Source organism: Sprattus sprattus, assembly GCF_963457725.1.
Source record: "Sprattus sprattus genome assembly, chromosome: 3".
NCBI classification, from domain to species: Eukaryota; Metazoa; Chordata; class Actinopteri; order Clupeiformes; family Clupeidae; genus Sprattus; species Sprattus sprattus.
The window spans coordinates 2,181,271-2,195,496 of NC_137922.1; the positions used below are offsets into that span (position 1 = coordinate 2,181,271).

The window sequence follows — 14,226 nt, forward strand, 5'->3', positions numbered from 1 at the left end:
TGCGTGCATCCCGCTCTAGGTGACAGTGCTAAGGGGACGATGATGTGTGGTTGCCCAACATAGACACGTGGACGCCCGCCTACAGGGGGAAGACAAGCCAGCGCTGGTCTAGACCTCGGAAGGCCACTCCTGCACTTGACCTCTACAACTTCAGGCATGTCAGGCTTTGGCTGCTCGTTTCATGTAAAATATGTTACGGCTGTTGTTTTTGCCCCGTCCCCTAATGTTGTGTACTGCAAGTGGATGAAGCTAGACTTGTTTTTAATTAAAATGTTTCTAAATGTATCTCAAGGCTTTATACATGACAAAATACTTTACAGTCCAAGATAAACATGATACGGATCTCAGCCTATCGATGTTTAAGATAAATAGAGTCTAAACACGCCGAGGAATACTGCCTGGTGGCAAATGTACTCTTTCTTCATGAGCTGTAAAACCACTAATGAGGTGCTTTATAACGGATTGTTCCAGGAGCTCGTGAGTCCTCAGATCTCTCTGTGGTTGTCAGTGGGGCGCTTGTGACTTTGAACCACATGCCAACCACCGAAAGATACAGCATCTTGGGTTTCAAACTGACACAGTGGAAGTCTTCCCTCTGGCTGAGAGGGTGTGTTCAAGAGCTCTACGGCTTACAAGCAGTTGCTAATCAGATGGAACAGTCGCCTGTAGCGGTAGCCCAGCAACGTTAGCCTTTTATCTTCATCATTCACCACAATGAACATGGTCCTTCATTTCAAAACATTTAATGAATCAACACAAGACCAATTTATAACAAAAAAAAAAACATAGCAAAGTTTATTAGTAACAGACTCAATTACACACATAAAAAGAGCCATGTCATACTCACGAGAAAAGAAAATATGTTGAGCACCACCTTTATATTTCAAAACCACAGTAATATCTGAGTATCCAGAAATAGCTGCTTGCTAGTATGTATCTGTGGAGAGGAGACAAGCGCATCTGCCTGTACATTTCCCTGTGCCCATTACTGTTGGAAGGGATATGTTAGAACGGACTGGTAGGAAGGCGTGTAATAGGACCGGGCTCCTTTAGATATTCTAGAACCCGGGTCCACGACTCATCTAAGGCTCATTGCCACTACATGGACTTTGGGTGAAGTGTTGCGTCCTGCTCGGCTGACCACAGGTCAGATCTGTGGGTGCCACTGCCAGAACTGACGTGAGCAGAGATGCGGAATGTGATGTGTGGGAAGGAGGGGGGGGGGGGGCGCGCGATGTTGAAGAGCTCTAGGAGGTTCAGCCAATCAGGAGTGAGCTGGCAACACGTCAAATTGGTCCTCTACCAGGCTGGAGCTGTGTTGGCAAGTCTTCGCATGCGTCTGAAAGGGGGCAAACACACACACATACAGGTGACTAATTGCTCTTGACACTTATTAGAGAATGTGACAATAGGGCCTGTAAGTACGATCAAATCCTTCTGAATCCGACCACCCGCCTATTTATTTTCGAGGGCGGAGAAGGATGCAGGAGTGTATTTCACGCTTTATGGGTTTTGTCCAAGTAAAACGTGTAATTGTAATCTCTTCATCTCAGAAGCTGTCAATGTATCAACATCTCTCTCCAACTTGGGTTACGGAATTTTTTTTTCCTCTCCTCAGGTGCTGTTGAAATACCTCTATTCAATCTTTCAAGGCTTCTGATCATTTCAAGATATCATTTGCAGGGAAATTTCAATTACCTTAAGGGTCTGGATAATTTTTCTGTCATCTTATTTCTAAGATCTCTACGTTTTATGCTTGAGGCTAGAAATTCTTGATTACAACTAATTTGTAATTCAGACTGGGAGGTTTTCAGTCTATTAGTGGTTGTGTTGACTTGGACCATGAAATTAAAAAGACTTCACTGTCATCACATCGTCATGAATATCTCGCTGCTACCTATGCCGATCCAAAAAAGAGAAGGGCTAACCTGTGAAACCACTTGGTACCACAGTTTATCTAGCCATCCATCTTCCGATCAAACCAAATGAAACTACACATTATGAAGAACCAGTAGGTTTTATGGTTCAATTGTTTCCATGTGTGTTACAGAACAATTGATGCCCCCCCTCCCCCCCAGCCAACCCCCTCAGTATCCACAGATTTTCCAAGGATGGAAAATGGTTTTGCGACTGAAGCATGGGGTCTCAGTTTGTCAGTTATTCCTTATACATCTCTTTCCCTTTCTCTTTTTTTGCCCTGAGAAGGTACTATTATTTAGCTCTCTCCAAGCTATTTATTTTTCCACCAAAAACTCAGCCTCCCAACTGGGCGCTCTCTCCTTCACCCTCTCCCCATTAAATCCTTTTGTTCTCGCTCACCTGGTGTTTCTGTCCTGGTGTTTGTCAGTTATTCCTTATACATCTCTTTCCCTTTCTCTTTTTTTGCCCTGAGAAGGTACTATTTAGCGCTCTCCAAGTTATTTATTTTTCCACCAAAAACTCAGCCTCCCAACAACCATTAAATCCTTTTGTTCTCGCTCACCTGGTGTTTCTGTCCTGATCCCTGATCTTCTTCTCCATCTCGGCATCTGTGAGGGTCTCCAGCAGGGGGCACCACTGATCGGCATCTCCCGTGTTCCTGATGGCAATCTCCACGGTGGGCAGGGGGTTCTCACTGGAGGAGACGGCCAGCAGGTTGTCACAATCAATCAGGAAATGAATGTGATAAGACACAAAAAAAAAACTGACTTCAGATCAGATCACAAAAAGAGGTTGTCAGGAGGTTGAGGAAGAATTTGAAATTTGATGGCCAACCAAGAATTGTTACACATCCATATCTCAGTCGCCAGCAGACTGGAGGTATTTATAGAGAACTTATTAAGAATGCTGTTGCCAGAATAGAACACAATCCTCACTCCCTTCCAATTCATTCCGAAGTTGATTTTAAAGTGCAGGTCCTTGTTCTTAAATGAGGGGACCAGCTTAAAGGGATGTGAAGTTGATCACAGCCTGAATCTTTTCCGGATAATCCATGTTTTTTACTTTGTCTTTGTTGACTTGCCTCATCTATAATGAATAGTACTTTAAAACAGCATTGAGACTGAGGGCAGATTATGAGCCAAAATGTGTAAAATGGCAACAAAGTATGTACACCACTTCACATAAACCTTGGGAATATTTAGATTCACAAGGCTTGTTGTATCCACACCTTAGGGTCATACGGATCACTGGAAACATTTCCTCAATGACGCTAGTTATGTATGAATAAATGTATACTAATACATGTAATGTATAAAATGTAAACTAAAGCTACAACATGGACCGGAGGATGGAGGTGAACAGCTGGCTAGTCTTTCACACACAGAGCTGGATATGGAGAAAAAGTCAGAATATATCTGAAGAGACTTCTTCCCGTAAACAGGATGTCCCCTCTGTGTGTGTGTGTGTGTGTCAAAGGCTGGACATCCACAAGACCACTTTTACACACATCTAACACTGAACGCTGCTTACGGTCATAGGATGTCACTGAATTTATGTTTTAACCTTGTGACAGGAATCATGAGGTGGAACACACACATAAGACTGAAGAAACACTGTCAAAACAGATCATTTAGTATCTCCATAAAGGCATAAACCACACACAGACTCAGACAATGCTAGATTCTGGCAAGATCTGTGAATCTGTAAGATGAGCATAAAAAACCCTCTTTGATCCACGCGGTGGGTAAAGAGACCCTCAGGGCCCTTTGCAGTATACACCACAGGCTTTATATGGATAGAGTCTATGGATGCATGAAATTGATTTCCAAATAAAGGCACTGGAGAGATCTCCCATGGTGCCTTCATGCTTCAACATGGTAAATAAATAGTGGAAACGTAAATAAAACGTCCCCCATATCGGCATGATCAAGGAAGTCAGCATAGTTTCACAATAAATCATCTCACAATTGCCTGTTTAGAGTCAGATCCGGAGTTCTACAAAGTCTAGGTGTGAGTGTGTGTGTGTGTGTGTGTGTGCGTGTGCATGCTAGCTGGCCCACCAGGATCTAATTAAGAGGAGCCATTTTAAGGCCCGCTGAGTGACAGCTTGCTGAGTGACAGCCTAACTGCCTCCATCCCCTTCTCTTGTCCTGTCAGCTCTAAGCTATCGCCAAATGCCAATACAAGCTCAAGAGGCTAAGTGCTTCAATGTGTGTGTCTCCATGACAACACAGTTGGAGGAGGAGCACCTGTGTAAACAGGAGTGTGTCTTTGTCTGTGTATTGGTGTGTGAGTGCAAGAGTGTGTGTGTGTATGCATGGATGTTTGTGTAATTCTCCACGTAATTACAAAAGAATGGAGAAAGATCCTCCTTGTGCCCATTTCTGGAAATGTCCCCTTTTTTCCATTGATGCAAGTTGTCATGTACACAACAAACATATAGATATATGCATCCTTGAATGCGTGAATTTGTGTGCCTGTATGCATTGGGTTTAGTTTCAAAGTCTGTGTCTGTGTCTGTGTCTGTGTGTTACCTGAAGGCGTATGTCCTCTGGTGCCAGCTCAGTTGTCCTCTGATGCTGTAAGCAATGGTGGTGACAAACTCTCCACCCAGGCCCAGCTCAGAGCACAGTTTCAGGGCGAACTGCTCCGGGGAGTTCTCCTGCTCACACATGTCCCACTCAAACTGGTCCACCAGGGAGATGTTCCCCACATGGATGTTGAGCTACAGTCAGAGGAGAACACACGAGGTCACACGTGGGATAGAAACACAGGCCAGCCTCTTTCTGACAGGAAGTCAGTGAAGCCCAATGTCCATAAACATGTGTGCCTTGCTGCCTACTTCTAGGTAGCCAGACATAACAGAAGAATCCCACACGATGACCCCATGCCCCCTGCGTGCGCGGACACACACACACACACACACACACACACACACACTCACACACACACACACACACACACACACACACACACATCATGATGCTGAGCAACTGCTCAGCCATACACGAATGTGATACACTCACATATGGAGCTCTTAGACAGACATACAAAAGACATATAAAATGACCACCTTGTCACAAACACCTGAATGCGCAGCAACTCGCGCTGTCCTTTACTTGGTCTCATTTTCAGTGTCCCAGAAATTGCCTGTGATTTTGTGTGTTGTATGTCTATTGCAAAAACACTCAAGTCTTGACATTAGAACTGATCTTTCTCTCCCTCTCATATCCAAACACGCTCACCTTGATGATGACCCTCTGATCCGACTGCTCTTCCAGCAGGCTGTCGGTGGGGTAGGACTCCATCTGCTGGCGGATGGCAGAGGCGATAGCAGGAACAAAGGTCAACGGGTTCAGGTCCAGGTCATCACACAGGATCTCTGCAAACATCTCCGGCGTCATTAGCTTTTCTGAAAGGAGGAAGGAGAACATAGATAGAGATAGAGAGGCATGAAATACATGGACCGGAGTTGAATAAAGGCAACAATTTATACATATTTAGGTACAGTATTTAAGGATTGTATTTAGGCTATGCATGGGAATACAGGTCTAAATGACAGAAAATAATGATCCCTACAGTAAATCCTACCAGATGCTATCAGCAGCAAAGTCTTTAAGGTCATCCTGCTGACATCTCTGTTTTACACATTAATTAAAAACAATTGTGAAGGACAAAGGAAACTTGAAAATGGGTGCTTCCCTGATAATGCCCAGTGTATAGTGTTGTCTTTCTATTTGATTTACTGGCAGAAATCATGATTACCATTCATGTTCCAGGTAAAAGCATCTCTGAGTTTCTGCCCGTCAATCTCCATATCCAGTCGGATGGGAACCAGAACTTCAGGCTGAGAGGCATTCTCATGGATCACGGCAGGGTCGTGGTCATCAAAGCTACAGAGGGAGAGAACAGTGTTAGGCCAGGGAACACACCAGTGATCAGTGTGGTCATACCCATTGGTTTTGAGACAGCATGCACCAGCACAGCATACGAGTGTGTACAACAATCAGTCAAGAGTGTGTACGAAACCCATGTTTGTTACGGTATCATTGTCTTTACATATAGGCATTATTTGTTCAACAGCAGGAGTTGTCCATTTCAGACTGCTCTAATGGAAATCTTTGTTTTTAACACCGAATTAAACTGCTAGTTTACAACTTTAACTCTTTAGACCCCTCTAATTAAAGAGACACTTATTCCCAAGATATTCTAGAACTATGAACTCTCACCACAGTGGGAAGGTCCTCTTCTTGTCTCGGCCCAGGCGGTTGCGGTTGATGGCAGTGGAGCAGGGTACAGCATCCAAGTGGTGGGAGCTGTTGGGGAGGGTGGGCACCCACTGGCTGTTCCGCTTGCCCTTCTGCTCCCTATAAGAAGTGGGAATGGGCAACATGTCATCAACACGGCCTTAATACAATTAGGGAAAGGTGTTGACCCCCTGATCACCTTTTCACCCTCACTCCCTCTGACCTTTTAGCAACTGTTTCTCTGTGCATTATGGTCTTACGTGCCACTCTACTGTACATGTTATTTTTTTGCTACCAGACATTTGGTTCATTACATCCTTGTCACTGTACAAATATTGTTTACCATCTTGTACTTCAGTCATTCTTCATGTAGAGTTACCTGAGATAGGCAGGAGGCTCAGTGCTGATTGACACAGCTTTATATTTCTCATCGTTGCCTTCAAAGATCTCTTCACACTCCGAGGCCTTTAGCAGTGTCACGCTGGTGGCTAAAGGTGTGTATACATTAGAAACATCAGACTTATACATAATAAGACTCAACTGAAAGGGGATCAGAAGGAAATTAGATATATTACAGATCACGTGGGAACGTTTGCTTACCGTGTGATGAGGCAACTATTTTTTTTCGCTCCTCGACAGAAGCGAGCCTTCTCCACAATGATGGGTACCTTTTGTACAAGGACCCTCTAAACATGCGCAAGTAGTTTCCAACCTGAAAGCAGTAAATAAACTCTTAGAGGACCAGTAATATCACATTAGCGACAGGTAAAGTCTCAGATACAGTGTTGTTGTCATTTGGTAGCTAAAGTTAGCGAGCTAACACCAACCTAGCTGACTTCATTGAACAACAGGCCTGTTAGAAAACATCCACCTTTAATCATTTTTAGAGGTGCTTCAAAACTGAGCAAACTCAAATGAAATCAGGCTTACGTTCAATCACAACAGGCTGACAGATTATTCATTCATTCTTTCAAAGAGCGTATTGTGATCTATAAGCAATTAGGAAACAAAGGGAGTAAGAGGTAGCTGGAGGGAAATGCCAGCGGAGATTTCTAAAATCGCATTCGTTTTAATCTTCATAGTGACTCCAAACAAATAAACTAGTGCAACGTGGATTAAGTGTTGTATACCTCTGATCCAACCATATAGAAATCCCCATCTTGCTCGAGCTGAAATTTGATCGGCTTTTGACCAAAGGTTTTACTTAGCGCCATCTTAGCAGTTAGCTTGCTGCAATTGCTGCGTCTGCGCACTCACTCCCTTAGTTCTTCTTCGTTTGACTTTGCTGCAGGATATGGGAGATATCTGTAGCGTGTTACTGACACCTATATTTGTGGAGGAAAAGATCCATCAAAGCGCCTTAATTACTTATAATTAATTTCCTCATTTCTCTTCGGGATTGCTTGAATATCACACCTGTAAATTATTACCGTACATTATAATAAACTCACTGGCTAGTGTCCTGCCGTCTACACAAACATGTTAAAACTTATTTGGTCTACATTTTCGGTCCCACTTGCACAAGATCTTCCCAGGGGGGCAGTGGTCTCTGGACTGTTGTTTACATGCGCAGCTCTAACACTAGCCCGCCCAACCATAGAAGAAGTAAGAAAGCGGAAGTGTGCGGGAGGTTTAAATCGTCCCGCTTGAGAGGTGAAAGGTTTATGCTCCTGCCGCTGCTGCTGTTGTTACGTGCGTGAAGTTTGAGGATCTTTAAACGTCTTAAAATGTCGCTGGAAAGGTACAATTTATTTTCAGATTATCTTCTTATGTCTATTGGTAATGGACATGTGCAACACAATAGATACATCGTGTATTAGAATGTATGCAATAGGTGACGTTATTCCTGCACCAAGCCGCACTAGAATGTATTTCAGGACAACGCAACGGTAGCCATCAAATTCTATATTTTTTGGAGAAAATATGAAATGGCTTTTTATTAAGTCTAATCCAGACAGACCAGACACAATACAATTTGTGATCATGCATCTGAAAAGAAGCCCAAGCACAAATGACATTTAGCAGGAGTTCCATCGAACCTGTGTTTGCGCGCTCAATTTTCCTAGGCATATTCATAGCCAAGTAACGGGAATCTGAACCACATGTTTAATTTATTAATTCGGTCTTATGTAATTTGTATTGGGTTTATTACTTACCTATTTCCTTTCAGTAAATTATAAGTTCGTTTTAATATGGCAAGGGGAAATACGTTTTTATGGCGCGATTAGTCGGTGCTATCTCTTGGGCTAAACAGCTCACTTGCTAGCATAATGGCGGGCACCACGGTTAGTAAATGTCCACAAAGCAAAACTACTTGCATTGCAGTTGAAGTTTAAGTCTATACCATGGGCCCACAAATAAACATATAAATAAGGTGTCAATTGGCGGCAAGCCCTAGCCTGCCAAGCTTGCAGTCTCATGTTTTAATACTTAGCCATAGCAAGATGCTTAAGCTCACCACCACACACACACACTGTCAGACTCCTCACTTTTTGTCACTGTATCTACTGTTCATGATGCACGTTAAAACAATCAGTGAAACTGTATGTTCTCCAAAAGTGTTAACTTAAGTATCGGTGATTCCATGGAGGATTTCGCTTGGCGCTTAATCACCGGCGCCACATGTTTGCGCGCATTCGTGGCATACTATTACGTCTTCTATCGACCCTAAACATAGGCGCATTTAATACTACATAGACGGTTTTTTTGTAATCATATCATATTGAAGTTAACGTTATCATTGACCACAAATGTATTGATTGGCACACCTTGACTGACGGTTTCTGTTTCACTGCTGTGCTATAGGCCCCTTCAGGAGCTCCCTCTCTTGACCGAAAATCTCGAGGGCTCCCTGCTTGCCTCACAGAAAAGTAAACGGCAGAAACGACTCCACGTTGCATGTCTCGATGCCGAAAATACTCCACAGGAACTAATTCAGAGCTGGTCGCCACCCCATAAACACCCACGGGTTACAGACAAGGGTAAAGAAAACGAGTTCGTTTTGGCAAGGCGGCCCAGGAGGCGGAAAGACTCTGTAGGTGAGTGTGTCTTTTGGTAATGTCCCTTTTAATGCCTGGTTAGCGATTATGTATATTTCAGGATTTTAAAGTAAGGTAATGACATACGGTATCCCCCCTGGATCAACACCTTTTTGGCTTTTAGAGAACAGGTACTAAAATTATCAACTATCTCAATGCAGCAGTAAAGGGGGAAAAACTAATTTTCTAAATGTTAACCCTCACTCGATCCTGATGTCTTCGATGAACATAATCACCAAAGTATCTTTTAAATGTGAAACTAAATGGAATCGCTGCCTATGAAACTGTCCTGTCTTATGACTGGATCTGTTTTCTGATGTTTGTTGTCACTTTGTGGTAGGTGCATGCTGGGACCTTCTTCCTGATGAGCTGCTGCTGAGGATCCTTTCCTGCCTCTCCCTGCGTGATCTGCTCCGGACCTCCCGGGTCTGCAAACGTTGGCACCAGCTCGCGTATGTGATGTTGTCTACCACTATTTGATTAACTAACTGAGCTACAGAAACATGGGTCCCTTGATGTCATTCTTTTTTGGGAATGTATATCAGAGTTCTTCTATGGCCTGACGTGATTGTGCATATTGGTGTACTGATTCAGGCATTTGTTGTTTGGGCCCTAGGTTTGATGAGTCCCTCTGGCAGAGTGTGGATCTGGAGGGAAAGGTTCGACTTGGCTCTGCTCTTGGCCAGGTGCTGTCTGCTGGGACGCTGACACTACGATGCCCACACACTTCTATTGGAGAGCCATGCTTTACCCATAAAGAGTAAGTTCTGACAGCCTGAGTTGCTAGTCTAATACTTCTATTGGAGAGCCATGCTTTACCCATAAAGAGTAAGTTCTGACAGCCTGAGTTGCTAGTCTAATACTTCTATTGGAGAGCCATGCTTTACCCATAAAGAGTAAGTTCTGACAGCATGAGTTGCTAGTCTAATACTTCTATTGGAGAGCCATGCTTTACCCATAAAGAGTAAGTTCTGACAGCCTGAGTTGCTAGTCTAATACTTCTATTGGAGAGCCATGCTTTACCCATAAAGAGTAAGTTCTGACAGCCTGAGTTGCTAGTCTAATACTTCTATTGGAGAGCCATGCTTTACCCATAAAGAGTAAGTTCTGACAGCCTGAGTTGCTAGTCTAATACTTGAAGTATGGGCATAGAATATGGGAGTTTAATAAAAGACTCATGGCAAATTGTTGAATTGAAACATTTCATCACATACAAAACATGCAACCCTTAGTGAGCCACAGGTGAGTTTTTTTCGAGACTGGTTGTCTTGACAACATGAACGGACTTGCCCTCATCTGGTCACCATTTTTGATTTTTCGAGGAGGCTATTGGTTTGGCCCTACTGCTACGAATCTGTTTCTAGTCCAGACATTTTTTTGGCCCTCTCCACTGAGAGGAAATATACAGAAATTGTGTCCATGGCAACAGCAGATATACTATTTCTACAGTGGAAAAAAAACATTACGGACAAGTAATATTCGAACTATTGATACGGATAAATGTATTTAATTCCGTAGTTGTAGTGCACTAACTATAGTTCCGGTGCCATAGCCATTGCAGGTGCCTTTCTTTCCTCACTAGTGTATTTCTTTAAAAGTGTGACCTATGATTCCTTCTGCCCACAGAGAGCTGCGGGTTCAGCATATGGACCTTTCTGGCTGCACCGTCTCCCCTGAGGCCATTGATGACATCCTTTCCCGCTGCACCCAGCTCCAGAACCTCAGTCTGGAGGGGCTTGTTCTTTCAGATGCCATTCTACAGTATGTACAAACTTAACACCCTTGTGTAAACCAAATGATATCATTTGTCTTGGCAATAGCTGTTGTAAACATGTAGATAGTCTATATCTTGCCACCTACTCATTATCTTCATCAGTTTCTGTCCGTTTTTTCTGTTGTGTAAACTTTAAATATTATGTTCCCGTGCCATAGCACATGTCTTATTGTACACTGCGGCCAATGCTAGCCACATAGTCTCCATGCTGTAGCCAGTTAGCCCTGCTGTACTTTTGATATTTAATGGACTAGAGCCAAACTGTTCTGTGGTGCAGCAGCAGATATGCTGTTACACTTTATAGGCCAGTGCTAAAGGAGAGCTTGAGATAAATACATATGTACTGTATCGAGGCCATAAGCTGTTAAGTTGAGGGAATGGTTTGTATTTTGGTGCAAGAAGCCGTAGTGCAAGGATATGCACATTTGGTGCTGCAACCGTTGTTGGGTATCCCAAAATTATACAGAGAATATAAGGAACTTGAATGCTGAGGAATATTTGACGGAGATGCTGGGTGTGAAGGAAAGGTTGTGATGGTGTTTGTTTCTGCCCTCCAGGTCTCTTGCACAAAATCCACAGCTGGTGCGCCTCAACCTAAGTGGTTGTTCAGGTTTCTCCTCTGAAACACTGGCCAACATGCTTCAGTCCTGCACACGGTAAAATGGCGCATGTCCACATTGGGAGATCAGATTTTCTTAATAGCCCTTCTCCGTACTATTTGCACTTTGAACACTACAGTTAAAACAGGAGTACAGTGCTAATATCATCAGTATAGTTAGTGTTGTCACATTTTGTGTCCAATGGCAGGCACTGGAATGTGTCTGCCATGCAAGTCGGCTGGTTTGCCAGGCTCTGACTTTGATGGAACCCTTGTCTTCCCCTTGATCTGCAGGCTGACCGAGCTGAACGTGTCCTGGTGTGACTTCAGCACCGAGCATGTGAAGGCTGTGGTGTGCCACGTCACCCCCTCCATCTCCCAGCTCAACATCAGTGGCTACCGGCAGAACCTCACCATGGAGGGTAAGCAACATCACTGCTTAATGTCCTTGAGGAAGGAGAGGAAGTCTGTTTGGAATGAATTTGAGCTCGGGACTGTGAATCAGTAGCCTGGTGACACCAGCCTACGTATTTCCGCCTGAATTGATTTCAAGCTCATACTCAGTCTGGCCCAACCCCATTGACAATCGTCTCCAGAACTCAACATTTTGTAGGACCAATCAGTGAACAGTTCAGAGCTGTGACGCAAAACTCGCCTTGGAGGAAAAGACACGAAAAGCTATCGGAAAAGTTGTCTCAACTCTCGAGAACATCAGAAAATTAAAAGGAGAACAAGAGTATTTTCTTGTAAGTTTTATGATTGGAAAGGACGTCGTAGCTCTTCTCCCAACTGGCTTTGGGAAGAGTTTAATCTACCGAATGCTTACTAAACGTTGCTGATTGGTTAAGGGAACTCCAATGATTTTAAACCTCAAGATAAGCACCCGCCCATCTCGGAAACCAAAATGCATTGGGTTGGCCCAGACTGAAAGACGGAATGAAATGGAGTCACAGGCTGGTAATGGCCAGGCTAGTAAACCAGCACAGGGATCGAGCATTCTGTATATACTATGTGACCCTGTCACTCACACGAGTGAATGAGGTGGATGGGACGACTGAACCTGAAGTTTGCTATTCGGCCTAAGAGTACCAACGCATATTGCTTGCTTTATTATAAAAACAAATCCCCCTAACAATGCATCACAAGGATGCCAACAGTAATTTTATGCTTTATTATAAAAACAAATCCCCCTAACAGTGCATTACAAGGATGCCAACAGTCATTTTAGGGAGACCTCTGGTATCCTGTGGGCATAAGTAGGTGCAGGAGTCCTGACACACAGCACTATGTGTGCTCACAATCTTTCCCCCTTTTGCAACAGATGTCCAGAGGCTGGTGGAGAGGTGTCCCAACATTGTCAATCTGGACCTCAGGTGAGGAGGGAGATGTTGGTTTAGACTTTCAGTTGCGTGTGTGAGTTGCTAGGAATATGCTGGTGACTAGAGTGTGTGTGTGTGTGTGTGTAAGCTGCTTACCCTAGAACTCAGGAACACATTATCTGAGTTCTTGTGTATGTTGAATGTGTTTGGTGTCACTGACTCGTGTGTGTGTGTTTGTTGTTTGGTGCAGTGATAGCGTTCTAGTGACGACAGACAGTTTCCCTGTCCTGCAGCAGCTGCCGTCCCTCAGACAACTAGGCCTGAGCCGCTGCTATCAGATCCACCCCGCAGCCCTGCTGTGAGTACACACAACCGCTCTCAGGCTCGCTCGCTCGCGTTTAAACAGCAATACACTCATGCCAGGTCATGTCAATAAAACATTACAACACCTTGGTAACAGGATTTGTTAATTGAGTATTCCAGCGAATTTCAACAGCTGTAGGATGGTAGGTATAGAAACTGTTCCATAGATGTTGACATAAAGCAGGCCTACATCAATTCAGAATAAGTTATTGTTAATAGAGTAAATGTTTGTTGACCAGTCGTGAGTTTCTTATATGCTATATATAACGATCGTTTGTTAAGTCTAGCAAGAGAGGGTGCTGCTGTGTCAAGTTGTGTGTGTGTGTGTGTGTGAGCAAGCACATTATATTTATCATGTATGTCTGTCCTTGATTCCTCATTGCATTACTTCCTCATTGCTTTAGTAGAGGGAGAGGCTAGGCTATAAGAGAGGACGGGAGGGTGGATTGACCAATAAAGGAAATGACTCACCCATATTGTCTTCCTATTCTGTGTCTCTGCAGCGACTTTGAGCGGTTTGAGGGGCTGCAGACGTTGGAGGTGTTTGGCCTGGTGCAAGACAACCACTTGACGGCACTGATGAAGGAGCTGCCGAAACTGCGCATAAACTCCCAACGCTTCAGCAACATAGCCAGGCCATCTCCCTCAGGTCGATGCGCGGGATCCATGTGGGGATACACTTGCCGTCTGGTCTACAAGCTCTAGTACTTCCAGCTCAAAGGTGACGAGAGTGGGAGTTTAACAAATGGACCAAAACCTGAGCTCGCCTAGTTAGGGTTGACCAAGGACTTAATAAGGGATTAATATGGTTTTATCGATGATACCAAAAAAACTGTTTTAATTGGGTAAATGTCATTCCAGATCGTGTTTTTAGGGCAGTTTTCACTGGTCTACAGGTAGAAAACATTTTACACCAGTTTTACAGCGATTTAACCATGTTAACTTTTTAATGAAATTTTAAGTTTAT

General features: G+C 43.8%; 2 protein-coding genes across 2 annotated transcripts; one reads left to right on the forward strand and one right to left on the reverse strand.

The window, feature by feature from the left end:
• Positions 1 to 838: 838 nt before the first annotated feature.
• Positions 839 to 7,427, reverse strand: smarcb1b (SWI/SNF related BAF chromatin remodeling complex subunit B1b). The gene is made up of 9 exons (XM_080835717.1): positions 7,298 to 7,427; positions 6,768 to 6,879; positions 6,547 to 6,655; positions 6,150 to 6,287; positions 5,686 to 5,813; positions 5,166 to 5,332; positions 4,455 to 4,645; positions 2,483 to 2,614; positions 839 to 1,339 (listed from the first exon to the last, which is right to left on the reverse strand). The coding sequence occupies exons 1-9, from the start codon at positions 7,379 to 7,381 to the stop codon at positions 1,300 to 1,302; spliced, it is 1,101 nt and encodes a 366-aa protein (XP_080691843.1). The 5' UTR covers positions 7,382 to 7,427; the 3' UTR covers positions 839 to 1,299.
• A 467-nt stretch (positions 7,428 to 7,894) lies between these two features.
• skp2 (S-phase kinase-associated protein 2, E3 ubiquitin protein ligase) lies at positions 7,895 to 13,964 on the forward strand (the record flags this gene model as incomplete). The annotated part of the gene is made up of 10 exons (XM_080834570.1): positions 7,895 to 7,908; positions 8,973 to 9,205; positions 9,546 to 9,657; positions 9,822 to 9,965; positions 10,832 to 10,966; positions 11,537 to 11,635; positions 11,872 to 11,999; positions 12,899 to 12,950; positions 13,147 to 13,254; positions 13,763 to 13,964. 10 exons carry the CDS (start codon positions 7,895 to 7,897, stop codon positions 13,962 to 13,964), a joined length of 1,227 nt encoding a protein of 408 aa, XP_080690696.1.
• Positions 13,965 to 14,226: the final 262 nt, after the last annotated feature.

What these genes read in the sequence shown, in the direction of transcription:
- smarcb1b (XM_080835717.1), bottom strand. Translation starts at nt 7,381, where the DNA reads ATGGCGCTAAGTAAAACCTTTGGTCAAAAGCCGATCAAATTTCAGCTC. An exon ending in AAGAGGACCTTCCCACTGTG is followed by an intron (nt 5,814 to 6,149) that starts GTGAGAGTTCAT and finishes CTCCCTCTGTAG; the next exon opens with CTTTGATGACCACGACCCTG. An exon ending in CAGAGGACATACGCCTTCAG is followed by an intron (nt 2,615 to 4,454) that starts GTAACACACAGA and finishes CGTCTCCTCCAG; the next exon opens with TGAGAACCCCCTGCCCACCG.